This window comes from Herpailurus yagouaroundi, unplaced genomic scaffold, assembly GCF_014898765.1.
Source record: "Herpailurus yagouaroundi ecotype Mexico unplaced genomic scaffold, PumYag 569, whole genome shotgun sequence".
Lineage (NCBI taxonomy): Eukaryota > Metazoa > Chordata > Mammalia > Carnivora > Felidae > Herpailurus > Herpailurus yagouaroundi.
The window spans coordinates 291,814-315,339 of NW_024412786.1; the positions used below are offsets into that span (position 1 = coordinate 291,814).

General features: G+C 46.2%; 2 protein-coding genes across 8 annotated transcripts; one reads left to right on the top strand and one right to left on the bottom strand.

Annotated features, from left to right (window-relative positions):
• The first annotated feature begins 861 nt into the window (after positions 1-861).
• Positions 862-7,904, top strand: TTC9C (tetratricopeptide repeat domain 9C). 6 transcript variants are annotated; one of them, XM_040466312.1, is made up of 4 exons: positions 862-1,019; positions 1,578-1,872; positions 4,824-5,006; positions 7,144-7,904. In XM_040466312.1, the coding sequence occupies exons 2-4, from the start codon at positions 1,635-1,637 to the stop codon at positions 7,236-7,238; spliced, it is 516 nt and encodes a 171-aa protein (XP_040322246.1). In that variant the 5' UTR covers positions 862-1,019; positions 1,578-1,634; the 3' UTR covers positions 7,239-7,904. The 6 variants fall into 6 exon arrangements, with proteins under 6 accessions (XP_040322246.1, XP_040322245.1, XP_040322247.1 ...); XM_040466311.1 differs by having other exon boundaries at positions 973-1,102; XM_040466308.1 differs by lacking the exon at positions 862-1,019 and adding an exon at positions 1,271-1,443.
• Positions 7,905-14,165: 6,261 nt separating this feature from the next.
• ZBTB3 (zinc finger and BTB domain containing 3) lies at positions 14,166-16,863 on the bottom strand. Of its 2 annotated transcripts, none has more exons than XM_040465979.1 (2): positions 16,576-16,863; positions 14,166-16,057 (listed from the first exon to the last, which is right to left on the bottom strand). In XM_040465979.1, exon 2 carries the CDS (start codon positions 16,004-16,006, stop codon positions 14,459-14,461), a length of 1,548 nt encoding a protein of 515 aa, XP_040321913.1. In that variant the 5' UTR covers positions 16,007-16,057; positions 16,576-16,863; the 3' UTR covers positions 14,166-14,458. The 2 variants fall into 2 exon arrangements, with proteins under 2 accessions (XP_040321913.1, XP_040321912.1); XM_040465978.1 differs by having other exon boundaries at positions 16,402-16,863.
• Positions 16,864-23,526: the final 6,663 nt, after the last annotated feature.

Sequence of the window (23,526 nt, forward strand, 5' to 3'; positions counted from 1 at the left end):
GCGAGCGCACGCACGTACGCACGCAGGCACGAAGGCCGCGCGCAGCCTCCGCTACGTAGTGTTTGTTTCTCCCTCTCCTCCCCTCCCCCTTTCGGCTCACTGAGCCCAAAACAACGCAGCGGGGAACAGCTTTCCTTCCTGCCCCCTCGGTTCCCCTGCCGCGGGCGGGCGCGCGCCGAGGACGACCGATTTCCCTCCCCTTACCTCCCGCCCCCTCTCACCCCTGGGCCAATCGCCGCCAGTGATTCCACCGCGCAGCCGCACCGGAGCCGGAGACGGGAAGGACTGGCTACGGCTCAAGTGCCTCGTAGCACGACGGCGTGTGCGCGCCCGCCTTCCGTACTTCCAGCCATGGGCTCTGCGCAGACGCCCGGAGCTCCCTTCCTACACGCCCCTCCCACCCCGTCACCACCCTTACTCCCGTCTGGCTTCCGACTTTCGAGCTGTCGTCTAAAGTCTTGCTTGCTAGTCTTTCTTCCCTACTGCCTATACGTCCCCCAGCTTCTTGAGAGTTTAAAAAAAAAAAAAAAAGCCCAGGAGGGATGCTGTAGCGACTTGAAAGCCGCCTAGCAATTGTCTGTTTAGTAAACAAAGGGCTTCCTCAAACTAAGGAATACAGTGACACCCTCCCCCCCACCCCAGCCCTCTTCTCTGAATCCTTTAACTTATCTACCCAGCAACAGACGCCCGGACCTCGCCTTTTAGCTTTCTTATTGGCCAACTTGAATCGTCATCTGCAATTCTGATTGGTCATCCGTGATCGGCCGGATTCTTCCAATTGGCGAAGCTGACGGGAGATTTCCCCGCCGTCCCCCCCCCCCCCCGCCCCGGGTTGATCTGCAGGGGGCTGTAGAGGCGGGGTCGCTTCTGCGGGATTATTTTTCCGGGGCCGCTTTTGATTGGACGGTGTGGCGCATTGCGCGCGACCCTTCAGATACCAAACTGCCGAGACGTCGGTCCCGGTCGTCTAAGTGCTTCCGCCCGTAAACCGAAGCCGAGGGGGAGACTTCCGTGCTTGGGTATTTGCAGAGGGCGAGAGGTTGGCCGCGGAGCTTGGTGGGCTTGCAATTGAGCTGCTCTGCGGCCGCGCCAGCTTAAGCCTGTGAGTTCGCTGCACAAACCACATTCAGCTCGGTCCCCAGCTTCTGATACCGACATAAACAAATGCTTATTTAATACGCGCAAAAAAAGACCAGGAGTGGTGGCAAGCCCCGTAGACCTCTTTTAGCAGTTGTCCCCGCCTATTCCCTTCCACTTCCGGGTCAAGAAGGTGTGTCCAAGAGAAAGGAGGAAGCAAATTCCGCCGGCATTCCCACGCCTGCCACAGTTCCTTAGTCCGGCCCTTCCTTTTTCGGGAGGGTCTCTTCACCCCGGAGTCTCCTCTTTATGAAATCACTTAGTCTCTGGCTTTGCTGTTCCCACATCCTCTCCCTGATTAGTCCTGTACGTTTAAAGATTGAAAAGTACTACAGAGAAGAGACAAGTAAAACTCATTCCCGGGGGGCGTCCTGGAGAAGGCTAATTTCCTGCCTTCTTAAATCGGCTATCTAAATCAGTTGTTTTGCTCCCATCTCCAGAGCTTCAATTGCTCTTTCGCGTCCCAATTCCACAAGAGCTCTGGGCGACAAAGAGTTATGGAGAAGCGCCTGCAGGAGGCTCAACTGTACAAGGAGAAAGGGAACCAACGTTACCGAGAAGGGAAGTACCGAGATGCTGTAAGTAGGTACCATCGAGCTCTGCTTCAGCTGCGGGGTCTGGATCCAAGTCTGCCCTCCCCGATACCTAATCTAGGACCTCAGGTCCCGGCCCTCACACCTGAACAAGAGAACATACTGCACACCACCCAGACAGACTGCTACAACAATCTAGCTGGTAAGAACAGGGCTGAAGGGTGGGTAGAGTATCAGGGCAGGCACATGAAAATCTGTGAACATTAGGGAAAAGCACGGGTGTGCTTTCTGCTGTCATGTACTCACTCTGCCATGAATTGAAATACATTTCCAATCTATGGGCCTCTAAATGAGTTTCTATAGAGCCATGCTTCTCAAACTTAACCTGGAGAGTTGGTTAACTCAGCCCCACCCCTAGAGATTCTGAGTCAGTGGAGCTGAGTGGGAGAGGCACTACCGATTTGCATTTCTAACAACTTTCCAGGTGATGCTGATAGGTTTAGGGAATTTTGCACGCTCTAGAAAAAACACTGAACTTATGTTTAGGGCATTGTTTCTTTAATATTTATAATAGAGGAAAGAAGGCATTTGCTCCAGCGGGTGGTGTGAGACATTATTAGATGTTTGGACAGCTTTTCTTCGTTTTTCTCCTTCCTTTAAATCAGTTCTTGGATAACTAGGATCTCCCATCTCCATATGAACTTGGGTGAAGAGATGGATGCCAGAATCTGTATCACTAGGATTGATCTACTAAAAGAAAGGAGACTTCGTATAGGTCTGTTCTATGGCAGGCAAAATAATCATGGAGCTAATTAAATTATTTTGGAGTATATTAAAGCGTTAAAGCGTTCTAATGACCCCAGCTGAGGCTATGGAAATTATTAGGGTTAGTTTTGATACTTCGTAATGGTTGTTTAAAAGTGATTTTTTTTTTTTTTTTTTTTTTTTTTTACTACAGTAGTTTTCCGCTATGGTTTGGTGAAAATCTAGCTTTTTTACAGTGTGAGTCCAGTGCTACTCTCAGATTCAGGTAACAATAGTAATTATGGTAGCTAATGTTTCAATTCATTAAGTTCAATTACTTATTGGGTACTAAGGATATAGGAGTATAATAAGGTAAAGAGTGCTACTCTCTTGGAACATATATTCAAGTAAGGGAGATGGACAATTAACAAAGGTAACATACATATTATATCGGAAGATGGCAAGTGCTGTGGAAAGGAATAAAGCAGATGGGCACGGTGAGTGCCACAGGCATGGAAATGTTCCCTTTTAAAGAGAGTGATCAGCCAGTGTCTTCACTCTCCAGGTGGACCTGAAGTCAAAGCCTATGGCTTAGCCATCCACAGAGCGTCCACTTGGGAGTGCTTGGGAGATGCTCCATAAAGAACTTACTGGATTAGCCATTTTCACTTATTGAGTGCCTGTAACACGTGGGGCAGTTTATGTACAGTATCTCTCATCTTCAAATTCTACAAGATACTTGTGATTATCCCCATTTTACCGATAAGGTAATGAGATCGGCTCGCTGCCGAAAATCCTCCAATGGCATTTCATTAGACTTAGGGGAAAAAACCCAAACTCTGACCCTCACCTTCAGGGCCTGACATGGTCTGGCTCCTCCAATACACGGAATTTGCAAAACACATTTCTACCTTCCAGCTTTATAGAATTTCTTCTTTCTCAGCTAGAATGCCCCGTCCCTTGAATGACCCTTGTCATTCAGATCTTGGGTCAAAAGTCACTTTCTTTGAGAGGCTTCTGTAATCAAGCGTGACTCTGGCTTCATTCACTTCATCCCAATACAGTTCTGTTTTTTTGTTTTTTGGGTTTTTTTTTTTTTAAAGCAATTTAGAAAATCCATTTGTTTATTGTGTACTCCTTCTACTTGGGGACTCGGATTCGAGTGGTGTTTACTCATCAAGACGTCTGTCTTGTTCCTCTTACCCATTGCTCCTAGCTCTCCCTAGCCTGTGGTCGGTGCTGCAGAACCAGTTGTCAGATAATGAATGAAGCTACAGTAATGAGTTAGTTGAGTATAAACCATATGACCACTTGGTGGGGATGTTGTAGAAGGGATGCAGACAGAAGCCCAGGCCCTTTAATGTCCTCGGAAGCCCTGATTCTCCTTTCTTCTCAGCACCATGATTAAATAATACTATGTTTAATTCCTACAGTCATGAAATAGGGAGCACGTTTCCCTTCTTAATTATAGAAAGGCTGAGCATTGTCTCCTAAACAGATTTGGATTTCAAAGTCCCATTATGTAATCCAAGGGAATAGTGAAGTAATATATCATCATTTTTAATGATGGGGACGCCTAGGTGGCTCAGTCGGTTGGGCGTCTGACTTCGGCTCAGGTCATCGTCTTGCAGTCTGTGGGTTCGCGCCCTGCGTTAGGCTCTGTGCTGACAGCTCAGAGCCTGAAGCCTGCTTCAGATTCTGTGTCTCCCTCTCTCTCTGCCCCTCCCCTGCTCATGCTCTGTCTCTCTGTCTCAAAAATAAATAAAAACATTTAAAATTTTTTTTTTTAAATGACGATTTGGGAATTAGAGAGTCCTTGGTTCAAATTTCTTATTCCACCCAGAAGCTGTAGGATCTTTGACAAGTTCCTTTACGTCTCTGAGCCTTAATTTCTTTGTCCACTAAATGGAGATAGTGACACTTAACCAATTTCGTAGCGTGGATGGGAAGATTAAATGAGATAAAGCACAAAGCACCGTGCTGCTATTTCCTCACACAATTGATGGCAGCCATTGTTGTTTGTAAAGCTGCAGTGTGATAATTGTGGTTAGATGGAGGGCTCAAGATGGAGAGCCTTGGGTAGAAGAGAAACAGAGAAGAAGAATTTTAAATAAATTTTAAAGTATGTTCCTGTCAGTTTTATAGCTGGGCCTAACCCACCAGTAGGCACATAATAAGCGTTCAGTAGGTATTAAAGTTGATTAGAAGGCATGTAAAGCTTTTGTTCACTGTTGCATCCCCAGTGCCTAGAAGAAAGTCTGGCACATGGTAGACCTTTGGATGTATTAGTTGGGTGAGTGAATGTTGTTGGTATTGTCCTCTGTTTGATGCAGCCTTGAGATGGCCACTAGAACTTCATGTAATAAGTCCCTCTTTGCTCTTCTGTCTTCTTTTCATTTGGCCTGTTAGCCTGTCTCCTTCAGATGGAGCCAGTAAACTACGAACGAGTGAAAGAATACAGTCAGAAAGTCCTGGAACGACAGCCTGATAATGCCAAGGCCTTGTATCGGGCTGGAGTGGCCTTTTTTCATCTGCAGGACTATGACCAGGCTCAGCACTACCTCCTGGCTGCCGTCAATAGGCAGCCAAAAGGTGAGAGAGAAGGGGACCGAAGTGGTAAGGACAAAGGAAATTGTCTTGCTGAGGTGGTATCGGTGGAAGGGGGGATTTATTTTACTTTTTTCAATTTACTGAATTTTTAAAAAGTTTATTTTGCGAGAGAGCGAGCGAGCACATGCATGCACACGAACAGGGTACAGGGCAGAGAGAGGGGGAAGGAGAAGGAGAATCCCAAGCGGGCTCCACGCTGTTAGCGCAGAGCTCGATGCGGGGCTCGATCTCATGAACTGTGAGATGATGACCTGAGCCAAAATCAAGAGCCGGGTGCTTAACTGACTGAGCCACCCAGGCGCCCCTTGAAATTTTTTCGACTAGGTAATAATATATTCATGTAGTTCAAAATTCAAAAAGTCTGAAGAGGTGTTTGAGAAACTGGCCTTCTTCTATTCCTGTATTCTTGCCTCCACAAGAAAGCAATATTATACACCCTCCAGAAGTATTATGCTTCAACAGGCATACACACCATCTCCCTTCCTTCCCCCGGTGAAAGAGATTGTAAAGCATTGTTTTTCAAGTTTCTGTTCTGAGATTGTAACTAAAATAGGATCTGTATTCCAATCAATATACTTGCTGATCCTCCTTTCTGCCAGTTCCCCAGCTGGGTCTGGCCTTTGCTTTAGCTATGATTTTATTCTTTTAGCTCCGCTAAGCCCAGATATGACCCAGAAAAGGGGCAGGCCTACCTAGAGAGAATTTGAGACTTGGTACTTGTTTCCAAGGCAGAGATACCGCGAAGCGGATAACAGACTCACTCCTGTGTTGGTGGTTCAGCACTGAAAATTATCTCCCATTTTGCATTCTGGCTCAGAGTGGCTACTAGATGCTAGAGGAAGAGGGTCCCCCAGGGTAACGATGCAGCAAAAATTCTCTAAATGATTGGGGGAGGGGGAGACACCTGGCTAGCTCAGTCGGTGGAGCAGGTGACTCTTGATCTCAGGGATGTGGGTTTCGAGCCCCTATGGTGGGTGTAGAGATTACTTAAAAATAAAACCTTTAAAGTCTTTAAAATCAAAATGAAACAAATGAATGGGAAAGCCACTGTGAATTAATAAAGACATAAAACATGAGGCATTCGTTCGTGTCTCTTACCTTCAAGTACATAGATGAACTGCACCCATGTAGAGTATTTTAGAGGCTCTGCTGTAACAATAACTGTTTCTTCAAACTCTTTTTCATTATCAGATTAAGAACCAGCCAGCCCTGACTGTACAGAGATTTTTCTCCCTGGACAGAGATTTTTTTTTTTTTTTAATTCAAAGTGGTATTATTGAATGAGATTGACTGTTGCAAAGAATAGTTGTGATCTATTCAGATCTTAGAAAGATTTTTAAAATCAGAAGTATGTGTGGGGTTGGGGAGATGGCAGCAGGGTAGGACGACCCTAGGCTCACCTCGTCCCACGAATGCAGCTAGAGAACTATCAAATCATCCTTAATACCCCAGAAATCAACCTGAGGCCTGGCAGAACAAACCCCGCAACTAAAGATAGAGAAGAGGTCACATCGAAGAAGGGCCAAAATAGCATTTAAAGTCATATACCCATGCTTATGTGTATTTCTTCACAGGAAGATTCCCGGACTTTGAAGAGTAAAAAATACTCTGCATGTTTTATAGATAGGAACAAACTTATTTTCCCAGAGAATATATTCTGATACTTACAGAATCAGTAATAAGTAAGCTCAAATGATTCCAGATTCAGAAATCTGGTTCTCCTCAAACCCACTTTCTATAGGAAGTCCCTTGAAAGATTGGAGTCTTGATTCAAAATAATAGTGCTGGTTTTTATCGTTTATTTGGAATGTCCTTTGCGGTTATCTCTGATCTATTTTTGTAAAATAACCTCATCCCTAAAGTGGGGGGTAAAAATTCTAACTTGCTTAAACCAGTGACAATAACTTGGTATTTTCCCTAAGTATTCATAATCAGTATGTTTGTTTTGAACGTTTTAAAGGGACTTGTTTATTATTTTTATCCACGCCTAAAAAATATCGGACTCTATAAAAGTCAGAAGTTGTGGCGGGGAAAGAAGTGTGTGAACAATCCTTTCCTACCACAAGGTGTGATCATGTTCTAACTGTGTCTCTAATTGCCTCCTTTGCCCTATTCTAAGATGCCAATGTCCGGCGGTACCTCCAGCTAACTCAGTCGGAACTCAGTAGCTACCATCAGAAGGAGAAGCAGCTGTACCTGGGCATGTTTGGTTAACAAAGAAGAAAGACGCTCCTCTACTTGAACTTAGGTGAACCATTAAAGACCCATCGAGGGGAAACCTGAGCCTCAGCAAGAGAAATTAACCCCATACCTCTGACCCACGTGGATTTCTGTTTTCTTTCTAGCTCTGCACAAACTCTCTGGCACTTAAGCAGGCTGTGTCTTTTTTTTGCCTGTCCATCTACGTATTTGTATAGCTTTCCATACGTGATATTCTTGGAGATGTTTGCTTTGAGAAATACAATCAGCTATATGTGAAATAATCCTGTCTATGGCATAGATTTTAACGATAGATGTTGTTACATGTGTCCATATACAGAGGAAAAAGCTCATAAGGATGAAATCATGATCACAAAGTTTTTTCTTTGGTTCCTCAGCTTCCCAAAGCCAAAGTTACATAGGCCACAACCCGGGAAATATATATTTTTTTGTGAAAATAGACAATTACAAGTTGGACCCACATGACTTAAACGACTTGAAATTAACCATTTTGATTAAATCAAATTCCTTATGTACATTCAGACCTCCCCCCCACAAAAGTATCTGGTTCCTATTTTTTCTGATGATAATTTCTAGTCCCTGGTATTGTTCATACTCAGATCATTCATACAATATGCTTATTTATTTTTTTCATTAAACTCTTCTATCTTAAAACCTTGAGTCAAGCATTTAGGTATTTAATAATTCTTCAGCCTTGTGCCAAAAAACCCCCCAAAACCTAAGTAAACATTTTCTTTTTTAACAGGTGCATATCTATAGTATGCTCATTTCTCTAAAAAAAAGGGTGGGGCAGAGTGGACAGGTTGCTGTGTCTTCTTGAAACAATACCATGAAAGAGCAGGATAAAAACATCAGTCTGTTCTTTCCTCGTCCCCTTGTATTATGCAAAAGCTCAGTTCCTTACAGAGGAGGGAAATGAGGAAGAGTTCTCCTTCCCTAGTGCTTAAGCTCCCCATGGAACTTTCTGGAAGTTTTGTCAGTGCAGGCTGTGGACCTGGTACAGTCATGTCTCCGTAGGAGGTTCCATCAACCAGGAGATCCTTTGCCATTTTGTGCGCTTGTTGTGAATAATGTTCACAATGTATACTGCCTCTACCTTTATGACTAGAGGTAGTAAGCATGTGTCACTAGCCATTACATAAGGACAGATTTCAGAAAGAACAATAAAAAAAATCCCAAGTCCTCTGTATTGCCAAGTGTGCATGAGTTTTCCATTTATCAGTAATGCCCCCTCCCAATGAGCCAGGCTCCGCTGTGTCTCCCATACCCCTTAAATAATACAACTTACAATAAAAAGCTTTTCTACCAAATAATCTTGTGAGTCTAAGGACAGAACTAACAAAAATAGAATATTTCATTCCTTTCCCAAGCTGCTTACATTTCTAAGCCTAGGTTGTTGACAAAATTATGTCATGGTTGCATGTTTGCTTTGGGCAAGTTTTGCTGATTTTCTTCTCTTTGTTTTTTTTTTCCCCCCAAAGACTAAGCTATCTTCTGCATCAATGAGGAAAAAATAAAACTGATAATTCAAAAATTGTATTTTAGATCAGGCAGTATTCCTTCATTTGTATGTAGATAATGGACTGACCTATATTTTATTTCCTGAGTTTAAGCCTACTCCCTTGCAATTAAAAAAAAAAAAAGCATTTAAAAACCGAAAAAAATAACAAAATAAAAACATATTTTAGGAATGTATTGCACTGATCCTTTTATTAGCACTGTTAAGAGACAAAGTGGTCAGGCTTGCATTTCATTCTTCATTTTGAAGGCCAGCTTCCAATGGAGATGTTAATGAACAGGAAAGTGGACAAAGATAGGCAGCCAGATGTGGGTGTGGAGGAGGTCTGGCAAGCCCACATCCTGAAGGAAACAGCCAGAGGGCACCTAAATGTCAGTACTCAGAAGTTTCTGGAGGAGGAGGGTGCTCACCTTACCAGTCCTTAATGGATTCCATGCAGAATTTCAGGGTGTGATTGAAGAGAAAGCATTGTAGATGTGAAGGTCCATACTTTGGCACATAACGGACAGTTGAGAGCAGTGTCTCCCGAACTCCTACCCACTACCTTTACAATTTTGCCAAAACCACATACTACCTATACTATTGTTTTCAGTGTTTTATTTAAAGAAAACTTGGGACAGGAGAACATGTTAACGATACCAAGGGGGTTTACTCAGCAAACTGTAGACTGTGAAACTGGGAAGACAAGTAACCCAGTTCCTTCAATAAACAAATTACAGGGAAAAGGAGAGAGGCACTTACAGATTAAAAGAGGCTTTGGGGTACCTGGTTGAGTGTCTGACTCTTGATTGTGTATCAGCTCATGATCCCAGGATCATGAGATCAAGCCCCATGTCAGCCTCTGTACTAAGCATGGAGCCTGCTTAAGATTCTTACTCCTGGGGTGCCTGGGTGGCTCAGTCGGTTGAGTGTGGGACTCTCAATTTCAGCTCAGGTCATTCTCAGTTTCTGGGATCGAGTCCCATGTAGGGCTCTGCCACTAACAGCATGGAGCCTGCTTGAGATTCTCCCACTCTCTGCCCCTCCCCTGCTCATGTGCACGTTCTTACACTCTCAAAATAAATAAACTTAAAAAAAAAAAAAAAGATTCTCTCTCTCACTGTCCCTCTCCCCCCACTACCGCTCCTGTGCGCACTTACTCTCTCTAAAATTAAAAACCAAAACAAGGCTTAAGGGGCATCTGGCTGGCTCAGTCAGAAAGGCATGTGACTCTTGATCTTGGGGTCGCGAGTTCAAGCCCCACGTTAGGTGTAGAAATTACTTAAAAATGAAAATCTTAGGTGCCTGGGTGGCTCAGTTGGTTAAGCCTCCAAGTCGATTTTGGCTCAAGTCATGATTTCATGGTTCGTGAGCTGGAGCCCTGAGTCAGGCTCCGCACTATGGAGCCTGCTTGGGATTCTCTCATTCCTCTGCCCCTCACACACACACACGTTTTCTTCCTCTCAAAATAAACTGAATAAACTTAAAAAAACAAAAACAAAAAAGAAAAACCTTTAAAAAGAATATTGAAATAAATTTTTTAAAAAAGGCTTAAGAGACATCAAATAAATGTGACTCTACTTTGGATTGTGGCTTGAAAACAAAACAAAGCTTATGAGATGGGGTGCCTGACTGGCTCAGTTGTTGGAGTGTATGACTCTAGATCTCAGGGTTGTGGGTTTGAGCCCCATGTTGGGTGTAGAGATGACTTGAAGTCTTTAAATAAGTAAGTGAATAAATAAAAGGTTATGAGACAATCAGAGAAATTTGAATAAAAATTGTTGGGAGTGAGGGGTGCTCAGTTGGTGGAATGTGTGACTCTTGATCTTGGCTCATGAGTTCAAGCCCCATGTTGGGCATAGAGCTTACTGGGGGAAAGAAAAGAATTATTGTCAGGGAGAGGAAAAAAAAGAATTATTGTCAGTTTTGTTGAATATGATTAATGGTATTTGGTCTTTTTTTTCCCCAAGGGTTCTTACAGAGATGCACACTGAAATTGCTTACTAATAATTGGGGAGGGGACTTAGGAACACTTGCTATCATTTGCCAAAGGAAAAAAAAACCCACAAAAGTAAATATATTTTACAGTAAAAATAGTACATGACCAGGTAAATCATCTTTGGAAACATTGGCTTTGGAGAAATTAAAATTGAAATCCAGGGGCACTTGGCTGGTTCGGTCGGTAGAGCCTGTGACTCTTGATCTCAGCGTTGAGTTTGAGCTCCACATTGGGCATAGAGTTTACTTAAAAACAAAGTCGGGGGGCGCCTGGGTGGCGCAGTCGGTTAAGCGTCCGACTTCAGCCAGGTCGCGATCTCGCGGTCCGTGAGTTCGAGCCCCGCATCAGGCTCTGGGCTGATGGCTCAGAGCCTGGAGCCTGTTTCCGATTCTGTGTCTCCCTCTCTCTCTGCTCCTCCCCCGTTCATGTTCTGTCTCTCTCTGTCCCAAAAATAAATAAACGTTGAAAAAAAAAATTAAAAAAAAAACAAACAAACAAAGTCGGGGCACCTGGGTGGCTCAGTTGGTTAAGCGTCCGACTTCAGCTCAGGTCATGATCTCACAGTCTGTGAGTTCCAGCCCCGCGTCGGGTTCTGTGCTGACAGCTCAGAGCCTGGAGCCTGCTTTGGATTCTGTGTCTCCCTCTCTCTCTGCCCCTCCCCTGCTCATGCTCTGTCTCTCTCTGTCTCAAAAATAAATAAAAATATTAAAAAAACAAAGTCAAAATCCAATGCAAAGGACTGAAATGGTGACTTTTGTGAAGCTAAGCTTGGCCAAAAATGTCCAGTGATTGAAGAGGCAATAGACGGCAAGTGAAACCATACACTTATAAAATTGCCAGTCAAGAAAAGAATTGAAATCCTAAATTAGAAATATCTATCTCTAAAGCTGGAGAGCAAAGGGTGGTTGAAAACTTAAGTCAGCTTATAGCTCAAAAACAAAGAACTCCTCAGGGTGAAACTTTTAATAGGTGGAGCCTGGCCCATATCCTCCTCAAATGAGGCTGATTTGGGCTCAGTAGAAGGCAGCGTTATCCAACAACTAGGACTGTCCGATAATAGACTAGGTTTCCTTTGGGGATGGCAAGTTCTTTTTAAAGGTTATTTAAGTAATCTCTACACCCAAGGTGGGCCTTGAACTCACGACCCGGAGATCAAGAGTCACAAGCTCTACCGATTGAGCCAGACAGGTGCCCCGAGTTCTTTTTCAAGCAGGGGTGTCACAACCGGCAAAAGGAGGATCCATTGTTGGACCAGAGGTTAGATGAGCTCACCTGTGGGTCCTTGAATCCATGGTCGAGACCATGGAGAGGAGTGGAAATGAGAAAATTCTCTATTGGTCCCACCTCTACAGACCGGCAGAAACTGTTCCTGGCGTCCAGCAGATAAAGTGAGACAAAAGACAACTGTGGCCTTTTGTGTTGGCTGCTGCTTTGAACATCTTGCAGATTCCTAATTGCCATCGCCAATGAAAAATGCATCTCATGCTGGGAACCGAAAGCAAATACTCCCTCTTGAGGAGAATCTCACCAAGTAACAGATCCTTTTTTAGTTAGGTAGAACACATGGCTGAGATAGTAACAATGGTTTATGTTCTCAAGACTGTCTGGAGAAGGTCTGTACATTATATACACATGCAGACACAGATATTATGCCTTGCTTTTAGGAAATGATGTTCTGAGACAGCTGATTTTTTTTCTCTATGTCTCTCCATATATAATCATATATGTATAATTTTTATATAATTCACATGCTATAAAATGTACCCTTTTAAAGGCAACTCATTGTTTTCAGGCATTTTGATTTGATATTGTTCTAGGAAAGACTTTGGAAAAGGTGCTCCACTTAGAGTAACTTACGGGGTGTGCATGTAGATCTTGCAGTGTTACAACAAGGAGCCAAGGTAGGAATGTATTTGCACAAATAAAATTAGCCCCTTGGAAGACAAACTAAGAAGTTATTCCAACACAAGGAAAGTGAAAGGCATAGAATTCATCCAGCCATGAAAACGTTAAGCATCAACGTTTGCGTCCCTTAATGCCCCAGAGAAGGAGCTTTTCTTTGGCCAAACCTCCTTCTTCTAACTCAAAAACAGTAGCTTGCTCGCAAGAGCAAGTGCTGGATATGACAGACAAATCCAAAAAGAAAAGAAATTCAGAAAATTTACTCATTTTCATCTTTTCCTAAATTTTCCTTCCTGCTTTTTTTGCACTCAGTTGCTTATGTGCAGAACAGAGGAGGGTTTTTCGGGAGCCCTCTTACCCCATGGCCCTACTCTTCATACACACCGGGGTAGGCCCTTCTCTTACATTCCCAGAACTCCCAGAACCCACATCAACACCCCAGGCTCCTTATATTTCTTTGCTGTCTTTACTGCCAGTAACGAACTGCCTGTGTGACCCCAGCTGAGTAATCTGACTTCTCTAGGCTGTCCTCGTGCTTTCTAGGTGAGGGAGTTGGACCAGAGGAATGATAAGATTCTCTCTCCGGAGTATCTTGCTTTTAGTTTTTCCCAAGCGCCCATCCTGTCCATACCACAGGCCCTCCACCTGCCCCACAAGCCCACCACCCTGGAGCTTCGTGCTTTCTGCCTTTCAGTTCCCCATCTTCAGAGACCTCAATTCATATTACGACACACAGGCAAGAATTTCAAGTAATGGATACAGTATTTGTTGTTGAAACAGTCAGCCAAAGACTTTCTATGTTGGAAGTAGAGGTAAAGTGGTAAGGGAGCAAAGCCAAACACTTAAGAGGACAAAAGAGAAAACTAGCTCTTGGTTAACTGTCTTCAACCATGTTCTAACTCAGCGCCGTGTGCATGGCATTTGAAGCCATGACTCAAATTCTGCTTGCCCCTTAACTTGCCCTGTGACCTTGAACAAGTTAACTTTGATTTTTGAGTCTCAAGTCGGGGCGCCTGGGTGGCTCAGTCAATTAAGCGTCCAACTTCTGCTCAGGGCATGATCTCGTGGTCCATGAGTTCGAGCCCCACATTGGGCTCTGTGCTGACAGTTCTGAGCCTAGAGCCTGCTTCGGATTTGTGTCTCCCTCTCTCTCTGTCCCTCCCCCCCCCCCAAATAAACAAATATTGAGTCCCAAGTGTCCTTGGCTGTGGAAGAAGGGAGGCGGGGGAGGGGGTGCTAACACCTCGTAAAATTGTTGACAACTGACTATTTTTATGAAGTCCTCAATACAGCCCAGGACACAGGAGCTCAACTACAATAACCCATCATCCTGTAAGAGTCCCTAATTAGCACACTTCTCCTAAGTCAAGTCTATGTTGTCCTTTGCGCATCTCACTTTTTCCCCCATAAGCATCCTGACTCCTACCCCAGGTACAGATATCAGATTCCTAAAAGATCCACAGGAAAGTTACGAAAGAATCAGGAGGCATGCGGGTTTGGGGAATAAACCAGCCAACACCAGTTCAAAGAGATACTTTCACAGCTAGCTTTATGGTCCGGGATGCAGGGTGAGAAGTGATTACACCTCAGCAAAATTCCCAGTGCCCTTGGAGAAGGGCTCATTGAGTCGCAATGCCCCATAAAGTCCTGCTGCCTGGCTGGGGAAAGGAAAAGCGGGAGGAATCCTAAGCCCAGGGCACAATGTTCCTTCTGCTCCCTGCACAACCCACCCCTCGCAGGGGAAATCAGAGGCTTCCAACCTGTGCTGCCCCCTGATGATGGCAAGAGCAGGCCTAGCCTCAGCTCCTGCTGATGTCAGTTTTTGGGGCCAAGTACAAAATCTTTGGGTGGCCCTCCACCACCGCCGTCCTGTCTGTCTGCTGTGGGGGAGCCATGCAGGGGCTGCACCCCCAGAAGGGGGCCAGCCTCTGGATCCGGTTTGCTGCGTTTGGCCAGGTCCTCATTGTGAGCCTTGCGGATGTGGCGGTATAGGTCCCCTGACTGTGTGTAGCTGCGCAGGCAGTAGCGGCACTCATAGGGTCGCTCGCGCGTGTGCACGGTGGCGTGGCGCCGGAGTGTGTAAGAACAAGAGAAGGTCTTCCCACATGTCTTGCAAGTGGGCACATCCTCCGTGAAAACTCCAAAACTTCCCGGGGTTGCTTCATACTCAGAAGGCAGGTAAAGTGGCTCATGCAGGGCCGGGGGGGCGGGCAGGGGTGAGGTCACCAGTCCTCGGTGATACTGCCCTGGACCTGGCAGCAAATGGTAGGGCAGATGAGGATCTGGGGGCAGGAAGTGGTCACTTGGTCCCACCTCCTCCAGTCCTGCCCTGGGCTCCTCAAAAGCCTCTGGCTGAGGGGGCTGTGCGCCAAACATGGCTCCTCCAGGAGGGAAGAACCCCTCAGGACCCTGAGGCGTTTCCTCTGACACGTCAGGCTCCTCATCCGAAATCACAATGGCTTCCACTTTCACCTGGACCAGCTCAGCTTCGGCTGGTGCTGGAGCCTGGGATGGAGCTGGGGCTGGGGTTGGGGCTGGAGCTGGAGGATAGAAGCCTTGCAATGGCGCTCCAGCACCCCTTGGTTCCACCATCCTCAGACTCTCGGTACCCACATCAAGGGGAGCCAGTGGCTCCACTGAAACTGCTGGAAGGCCAGAAGAGAAGTAGTTTGCAGGAATGGTCTCTGTGGAGCTACTAGGGCTGGCAAGGGAGACATCAGCCACTGGTGGAGGCGGGGGGCGTAGATGTGGCAGGTCAACCTCCACGCCAGGCTGTGTCGTGTCTGCCCCACCGGACACTGGTGGCTCATCTGGAGGACAGACAGTTGGTGAGGGAGCTGCAGGGCCCTTCCATTCCCCTTTGCCCCAGTGGCCTGATGTCTCAGCAGATGCCAGTGAAGGCTGGGGGCCGCGGGAGGGGTTGGACAAAAACTCCAAACTAGGGGGCTGTGAGTTGGTTTCCTCCTCCTTCTTGGTACTGTCTGCCTCTGCCAGGGCCCGGGCTTGCAGCCGCCGCTTACACACTTTAACGATGTCATTCATGTGCAAGTAGCTGGCAGCTGCCAGCACATCCTCCACGGGGGTATCCCCCCTCAGGGCCAGCTGGCCAGCATACATAAAATCCAGAAGCAGCCCAAAGGCTGGGGCTGTGACAATCTCATTGTGGATGCACACCAGATCCCTCTTGTCCAGTTCCCGCTCCTTGTAGAAAAGCTGGAAGAATGGGCTGCAGGAGGCCAGCACAGCCCGATGGGCCAAGAAATGGGTGCTACCCACCATTACGGTGCAGTCACAAAGGAAACCCTGGGACCGCTGCTCTCGGAGGCTCTGCAGCAGCTGCTGGCTGTGTTCTGGGAACTCCATAGCACCCCACGGATGGAAAAGGACCCTAGAAAGGTCCCCACCAGTGGCTCCCTGGGAAGAAAGGACAGTAAGTTAGGGCAGGTAACCTCCCCAGAAACCTTAACGTCAATCCTGAGCTATCACTTGCCACTCCAAAGCCTCTGGCAACACCGTCCTGACCCCAAGACGCCCGCTGGAATCGCTACCCTTGTTTCTCCTAGGTCACACCCGGGGGGGGGGGGGGGGGGCCCCCTTTTGCCCCCCCCCCCCCGCCCCACCATTGGCCCCCGCCCCCCCCCCCTCCTTTAAGCTCCGCCCCCTCGGCCCAACCTTAGCAGCAGGCCCCGCCCCCGTTCGCAAAGGCACCGCCCCGGAAGTCCCGCCCCCTAACCAGCCTCCGCTTCCTCGATGCCCACCCGGCGGCTTCCAGCAGCTCCTCCAACTAGGAATCTCTTTTGCTTCCAGGCCTTCCCGGGAGATGCCTCCACGCCCCACTCCAGGAACTCCCCTGAGCCTCTCTGTCTCTCGCATTCCAGGAGCTAAGAAGTCCTAGGGTGGGAACTAGCAGAGAAAGCTGATCCTTCACCCACCAGCGAGCAGCCACCGGCGAACTCCGCCCCTTCCCACCTTCTCAGTTTTAATTGGCTCAAATTTGCCTTCCCTCGGCACGGATTGGCTCATTGTCCAATGACCATCCCCCCGCCTCTGACTGGCGTCTGCAAGTGGGTGCTGGTGGCCGTCGCTCAGGCAGGTAGGTTCAGGATTGGTTGGCGCTCCTGTCCTAAACTTTTCCTCTTCGTCCCGCCTTCTTTGCCTTAGAGACCTCTTGATTGGCTGAGCTTCTCCCATCTACCTGAGGCAACAGGAGGGCGGGGACCGGCTCCATGGAGATGAGCGCGACGCCCTCTGGGCGGGGCTCGAGGCCCGACACCCCGCTGAGTGTTGTGCTCAGGGCAATGGGGAAAGGGAGAACCGAGGAGCTGGTGTAGTACCCAGGGGGCCTGCCTCCTGACCGGGCTCTGCCATAACGGTGGGCATTAGCTACGTCTCTCCGAACTGCAGGTGTCTCTTGAAAGTCCCTTCTATCCTCAAAAAAATGATAAGATGCCTTTTTGCTCCACTACCCCCAATCTGATGGTTCCAGGCTCCTGGCTCAGTAATGATGGTGTCTGAGAACTGGCAGCTGCACCAATGCTTTCGTAAGATCCTTAGCCTGATCTCTAGTCAATTTACAATTAAGAGTAATTAGATTGCCTTTCTCTGTGTCTGGAGCAGCCTGGGAGGTGCTGATGGAAGGGAGGGAGTGGGCTCAAGGCCTTAAATTTTCCAGTACAGGAGAAGAAAAGAGTGTGGTTAGTTTTGTTTTGTTTTGTTTTGTTTTGTTAAGTAGGCTCTATGCCCCACGTAGGACCTGAACTCAGGACACTGAGATCAAGAGTCGCATGCTCCACCAACTGAGCCAACCAGTTGTCCCCAAAGCGTGATTACTTCTGAAGAAATTTTTTGAGGGTACTTAGGCAACCAGAAGAAAGGGCTATAGGTTGGGAGGCAATGATACCTGACTCTTCTCTGACTAGGGCAATGTGTTTACAGGGTTACCATGGTCACCACCACACTAAGCGTCTTTGTTCTGTAGCTAAGCCCTCCAATGAGACAGAACCAGAATTAGGGACATTCATCAACCTTTCATCCTTGTACTAAAGACCTGTGGGCCATACTGGCCTCAGCTTAAACCCCATCTTTTCAAGATGCCCTTCCAAGCCATACAATATTGTATAGGAATTAAAACTAACATGAGCAACATTTTCATTTTATAAAAAATATCTATATTTTCAAAACCCAAAACATGCAGTAGTAATAATAGTAACATTGTGTTATATTTTCCCAATTTTCTTTAATGTCTTGTAGACAGATGGATTCTCACATCTGCTTGTGTTTTCAAGCTATTATGAGATATTGTTTTGATTATGTGAAGAAAATTTGACCTCACACAAGTATGAATGCATGGAATTTCCATTGCCCGTGGTGAGGAGTTTGTATTTTATTCTGAGTGTAACGGGAAGCCATTGATGAGTTTTAAGCAGAGGAGTGTTCTGATATTCTAGTTTTCATTTGTTTTCTCTTTTTTTTTCATTTCATTTCATTTTTTTTTTTTTTAAATAGGCTTCACACCCAGCACAGAGCCCAATGAGGGGCTTGAACCCACTACCGTTAGATCAAGATCTGAGCTGAGATAGAGTCAAATGCTCGGGGCACCTGGATGGCTCAGTTGGTTGGACGTCTGACCTTGGCTCAGGTCATGCTCTTGCACTCCGTGAGTTTGAGCCCCAAGTCAGGGTCTGTGCTGACAGCTCCAAGCCTGGAGCCTGCTTCAGATTCTGTGTCTCCCTCTCTCTCTGCCCCTCCCCCACTCATGCCCTGTCTCTCTCTCTCTCTCTCTCTCTCTCCTTCAAAAATAAATAAACATTAAAAATTTTTTTTTAAAGTCAAATGCTTAATCAACCAAGCCACCCAGGTGCCCCATGATTCTAGTTTTTAGAGGCTTATCCTGGCTATTCTGTGAAGTAGGGGATCAAAGTGGGAGCAGGGAGGAAGATGTGGAAATGGTCCCATAGGTGATGATGATGGTGCCCTGACAAAGGTAGTGGTGGTGTAGAAATGCTGGGTCAACAGATTTTGCTAAAATGAGGGTAGGAAATTAAGGACAAGTAAAAAAGGAATGGGGGCACCTGGGTGACTCAGTCAGTTAAGTTTTGGACTCTTGATTTCGGCTCAGGTCGTGATCTCATGGTCGTGGGATCAAGTCCCCAGCTGAGCCCTTCATTGAGCCCCGCGTTGGGCTCCACACTGGGCATGGAGCCTACTTAAGATTTTCCTTCTCCCTCTCCCTCTGACTCTCTCCCCTGTTCACACACTCTGGAAGGAAGGAAGGAAGGAAGGAAGGAAGGAAGGAAGGAAGGAAGGAAGGAAGGGAGGGAGGGAGGGAGGGAGGAAGAAAGAAAGAAAAAGGAGACAAGGATAGCCAGAATTTTGGCATGAGCAATAGTGTGGTTGACAGAACCATTTGCCTAGAGGAGAGAGAGACAATGGGAAACCGAGAGTTCTGCTTCCTCTTAGCCAGTTAGACTAAGACTTCAGAGCCTGAAGATCAGGGGTAATTTTGGGTCTGGAGATACATGTTTGGAATATCATCAACATACAGATGTTATTTAAAACCAAAGGACTAAAGGGATTATCCCTTGTATGGTAGAGGACTGGTAGAGTTACTAAGCAGTAAAGAACATAGGCTGGGAAGCTTAAGCAATCCTGTTTCTACAGGTTCAGAAGAGATCAAACTGAAGGTGAGTCAGAGTTTGGGCACAAAGACTGAATGCTTGCCACACTGGGGTATTGCCATGCATACTGGACCTAGATTTTCTTAAATTTTTTTTTCTTAAGTAAGATATGCCTGGGGTGCCTGGGTGGCTGAGTCAGTTAAACATCTGATCCTTGATCTCAGCTCAGGTCTTGATCTCAGGGCTGTGGCAGAGAAGCAAGAGCCCAGAACCTGGAAGAGGGGCAGCTGGGATGGATGATCCTTGCTTAGAGATTGCCCTCCAGCAGGACCTGGGTCTTGTGTTTGTTTTTAGGAAACAGGTGACAGACATCATCATCTCTAAAAAGAGATAGCAAAAGGTAACTGAAATAATCCTCCAATAGACTTTCTTTGTGTGCCAAATCTCAATACAGCTGATTGTTCTCCACTGCTGTTTTCTCTTTCTATTCTAGCTTGTCTCTGATCTCGAAGCTTTGGAAGTAAAGGGATCAGGGCTTGGGGAAAATTCATCATGGCCAACCCATGCCTGGGGAGCTCAGAGAGATAGGAATAGGTTCATTGTGAGATGAGGTTCAATCAACCCATATTTTAAAACTCCAGTATCTGCAGAGTGCCATTTGAGTGCTAGAGACTTCCTCACTGATGCAACATAGATACATACATGGGTGCAGGGACAGACCAGGCACAGCCACTCATTGCTGACAAAATCCAAAGGCAGATAAACTTGTGGTAGGGAAACCAGCATCTGGGAAGTCAGTGGATTAGCATCTCAAAGACTATCTCCAAAGCATGGAAAACATTCCCATGTTTATAAGAGGAGAATTCAGGGCAAAGGTGGGTGGGTGGGTAGGCAGTGAAGATCAAGTCTTGGAGTCAGTCATGGGCGGGGTTTGGCTTGCTTGGGACACTACTTATTGCTTGAGGGGGGTAATTTTGGAGTCCTTCAAGGGATGCTTTGCCTTCAGGGTCTTTCCCTAGAACCCAGAGACAAGCTGGCATGAAAAAGCCAATTGGAAAATTTGAGGTCAAAATGGAGGCAGCCAATGCCATCTTTTATGGGTTCTAAGAAGGGGAGTGACATGATTAGACTTGATTTTTGAATACATCACTGTGGACAAATAAGCACATAAAAAGATGCTGAACATCTTTAGTCATTAGGGAAATAGAAATTAAAACCACAGTGAGATACTACCACACAGTTACTAGAATAGCTAAATGAACAAAGCCTATTGACAATACCAAATGCTGGTGAGGATATCAGAGCAACTGGAATTCTTATACCTGCTTATGCAATTATGATTTAATATTTTACCATACCACGCAGACACAGTACGTCAAGAGCAATGATAATAGTAAACTGTGGTGAAATAATGAGGAAGAAGAGATGAGTTGTTGTTTTTTTAAGATTCTATTTTTTTAATTTAATTTTTTAAAGTAATCTGTGTACCCAATATGGGGCTCAAACACGCAACCCTGCGATCAAGAGCCACATGTTCTACCAAATTAACCAGCCAGGCACCCCAGGAAGTGGTGAGCTTTAAGTATCTATTTCTTTTCTTTCCTTTTTTTTTTTTTTTTTACATTTATTTATTTATTTTTGAGAGACAGAGTGGTGGATGGGCAGAGACAGAAGGAGACACAGAATCTGAAGCAGGCTCTAGGCTCCGAGCTGTCAGCACAGAGCCCGATGCAGGGCTCAAACTCACAAACCGCGAGATCATGACCTGAGCCAAAGTCAGGTGCTCAACCGACTGAGCCACCCAGGCGCCCCAGTATCTATTTGTTTTTAAAGAGCGTTAGGACCTCAACACCTGGGGTGGCTCAGTTGGTTAAGCATCCGACTCTGACTCAGGTCATGATCTCACAGTTTATGAGTTCAAGCTTGGAGCCAGCTTCAGATTCTGTGTCTCCCTCTCTCTCTCTCTGTCCCTTCGCCAGCTCACACTCTGTCTCTCTCTCTCTCTGAAAAATAAACATTAAAAAAATAAATAAATAAAGAGGGTGAGGACCTTTTTTAAAGAAAAGTTTTTATTTAGGGGTGCCTGGGTGGCTCAGTCAGTTGAGTGTCTGACTTTTGATCTCGGCTCAGGTCATTGATGAAGTTTTGGGGTGATGGGGGGTTCATGGGGTCTGGAGCCGATGACCAAGAAAGAATTCTTGAAGATGTCTTTGATGCAAAAATGATGATGCTGTTAAAGCACGGGGACAGGACCTGTGGGCAGGAAGAGGTGCACTGTAAGTGTCGGGGTGGGGGGGGGATCTTTTAAGGAGTTGGGGGAGATAAAGTCCAGAGGGAGTTTCCAAGGAGATTTTCACATACTAAAGACTTACTGAAGGCCTAGCTACTGTCAAGCTAAGGTTGTTTTTCTTTCTGGTAAAGCATTAATATTAAGCATTAACATTAAGACAGTAGGGAGTTCCTAGACTTTAGGCTGTTGATGGGATTGCCTTTTTCTGGTAAACTGGTGAAGACTCTTATCCAGTTTAACCATTTGTTTTTGTCCTTTCCTGTTTGGGGGTAGTTGGGAGTGTCCAAGGAATATCACCCATATCCCATGAGGAGGTGGGGGGTGCTGTTAGCCTGCATTTTGTCCTCAGCTTGCCCCACGCTCCTTTATCAGTCATGATCTCACAGTTCATGAGTTCGAGCCCCATATCCAGCTCCGCACTGTCAGCGAGGAGCCTGCTTGGGATTCTCTCCCTCCCACCCCTGTCCCTCCCCTATGTACTCTCTTTCTAAAAAGTAAATAAATAAACTTAAAAATTAAAAAAAAGTTTCTGTTTATTTTGAGAGAGAGTACAAAGTGAGAAAGGGGCAGGAAGAGAGGGGAGGAGAGAGAGAGAGAGAGAGAGAGAGAATCCCAAGCAGGCTCCACACCAATGCACGGTTTGAACTCACAAATCTCAAGATCATGACCTAAGCTGAAGTCGGATGCTTAACCCACTGAGCATCCAAGTGCCCCTAGTTTTAAGTATCTGTTAAGAATTCTGACTCTGATTACAATGTGTTCCCGCCCCCCCCAGCACGCGCGCGCGCGCGCACACACACACACACACACACACACACACACCAAGTAATTCTCAGACACGGGCTGAATGTCCTACAACTCAACTTAATTCTGAATCTATCTACTTGGCAATAGTATCGGGTTCCACAGGTTAAGAGCTCAGTCTTGTACGAGTGCTCCCTCTCCCCTGCCCCCAACTTTAGATGTCAATTGAAAGTCTAGGTTGTCACGCATGCTTCTCATCTACTAGCTATAGATGGGAGGTTATAAAGAACCCTTTGGTGCAGGTGGGTTGGAGAGATGCTGGTCCTTATCCCACCTAGTTGAAAAGTGAATCTCGCAGAGAGCAGAGAGTGAGCAAAGTGATAGGGTTTATTGAGGGAAAGTACAAAGCTCTCAGGAGTGAGAGGGATGCCGACTGGGTTGCTGGGTATGATTTTTGTCTCTGACTTTTTTTTTTTTTTTAATTTTTTTTTTAACATTTATTTATTTCTGAGACAGAGAGAGAGACAGAGCATGAACGGGGGAGGGGCAGAGAGAGAGGGAGACACAGAATCGGAAGGAGGCTCCAGGCTCTGAGCCATCAGACCAGAGCCTGACGCGGGGCTCGAACTCACAGACCGCGAGATCGTGACCTGGCTGAAGTCGGACGCTTAACCGACTGCGCCACCCAGGCGCCCCTGTCTCTGACTTTTTATTGGGACTTTATCAGGAACTAGATAACAGTTTGTGAGACTCTATTCATGACACGTAGCATGGGCAGATCTGGAATGCTTTTATCCCTTTTTACCCCAAACCTGCACACAGCTATAGCATCTCACCCGCATATGCAACCAGGGCACTGTGGACACCACCAGGAGTAGGAGGGCCAAGGGCCACTATGGTGAGCCTTGAAGTCTAAGGCGGGGGTCCCTTGGTGGAGCCCTCCCAGCTGCAATCAGCCTCTCTTAGGGTCCCTCATCTGGCCGCGCCTACTGTTAACTCTTTCCCTACTCACCTTTTTGGGTTTGCTTAATTTGCTAGAGTGATTCACAGAACTCAAAGACACATTTCACTTACTAGATTACTGGTTTATTATAAAAGGATGTATCACTCAGGAACAGCTAGTGAAAAAGCTGCACAGGGCAAGGTATGGAAAAGGTATGGGACTTCTATACTCTCTCTTAGAGTGCTACCTTCCCCATATCTCCAGGTGTTCACCAACCCAGAAGCTCTCA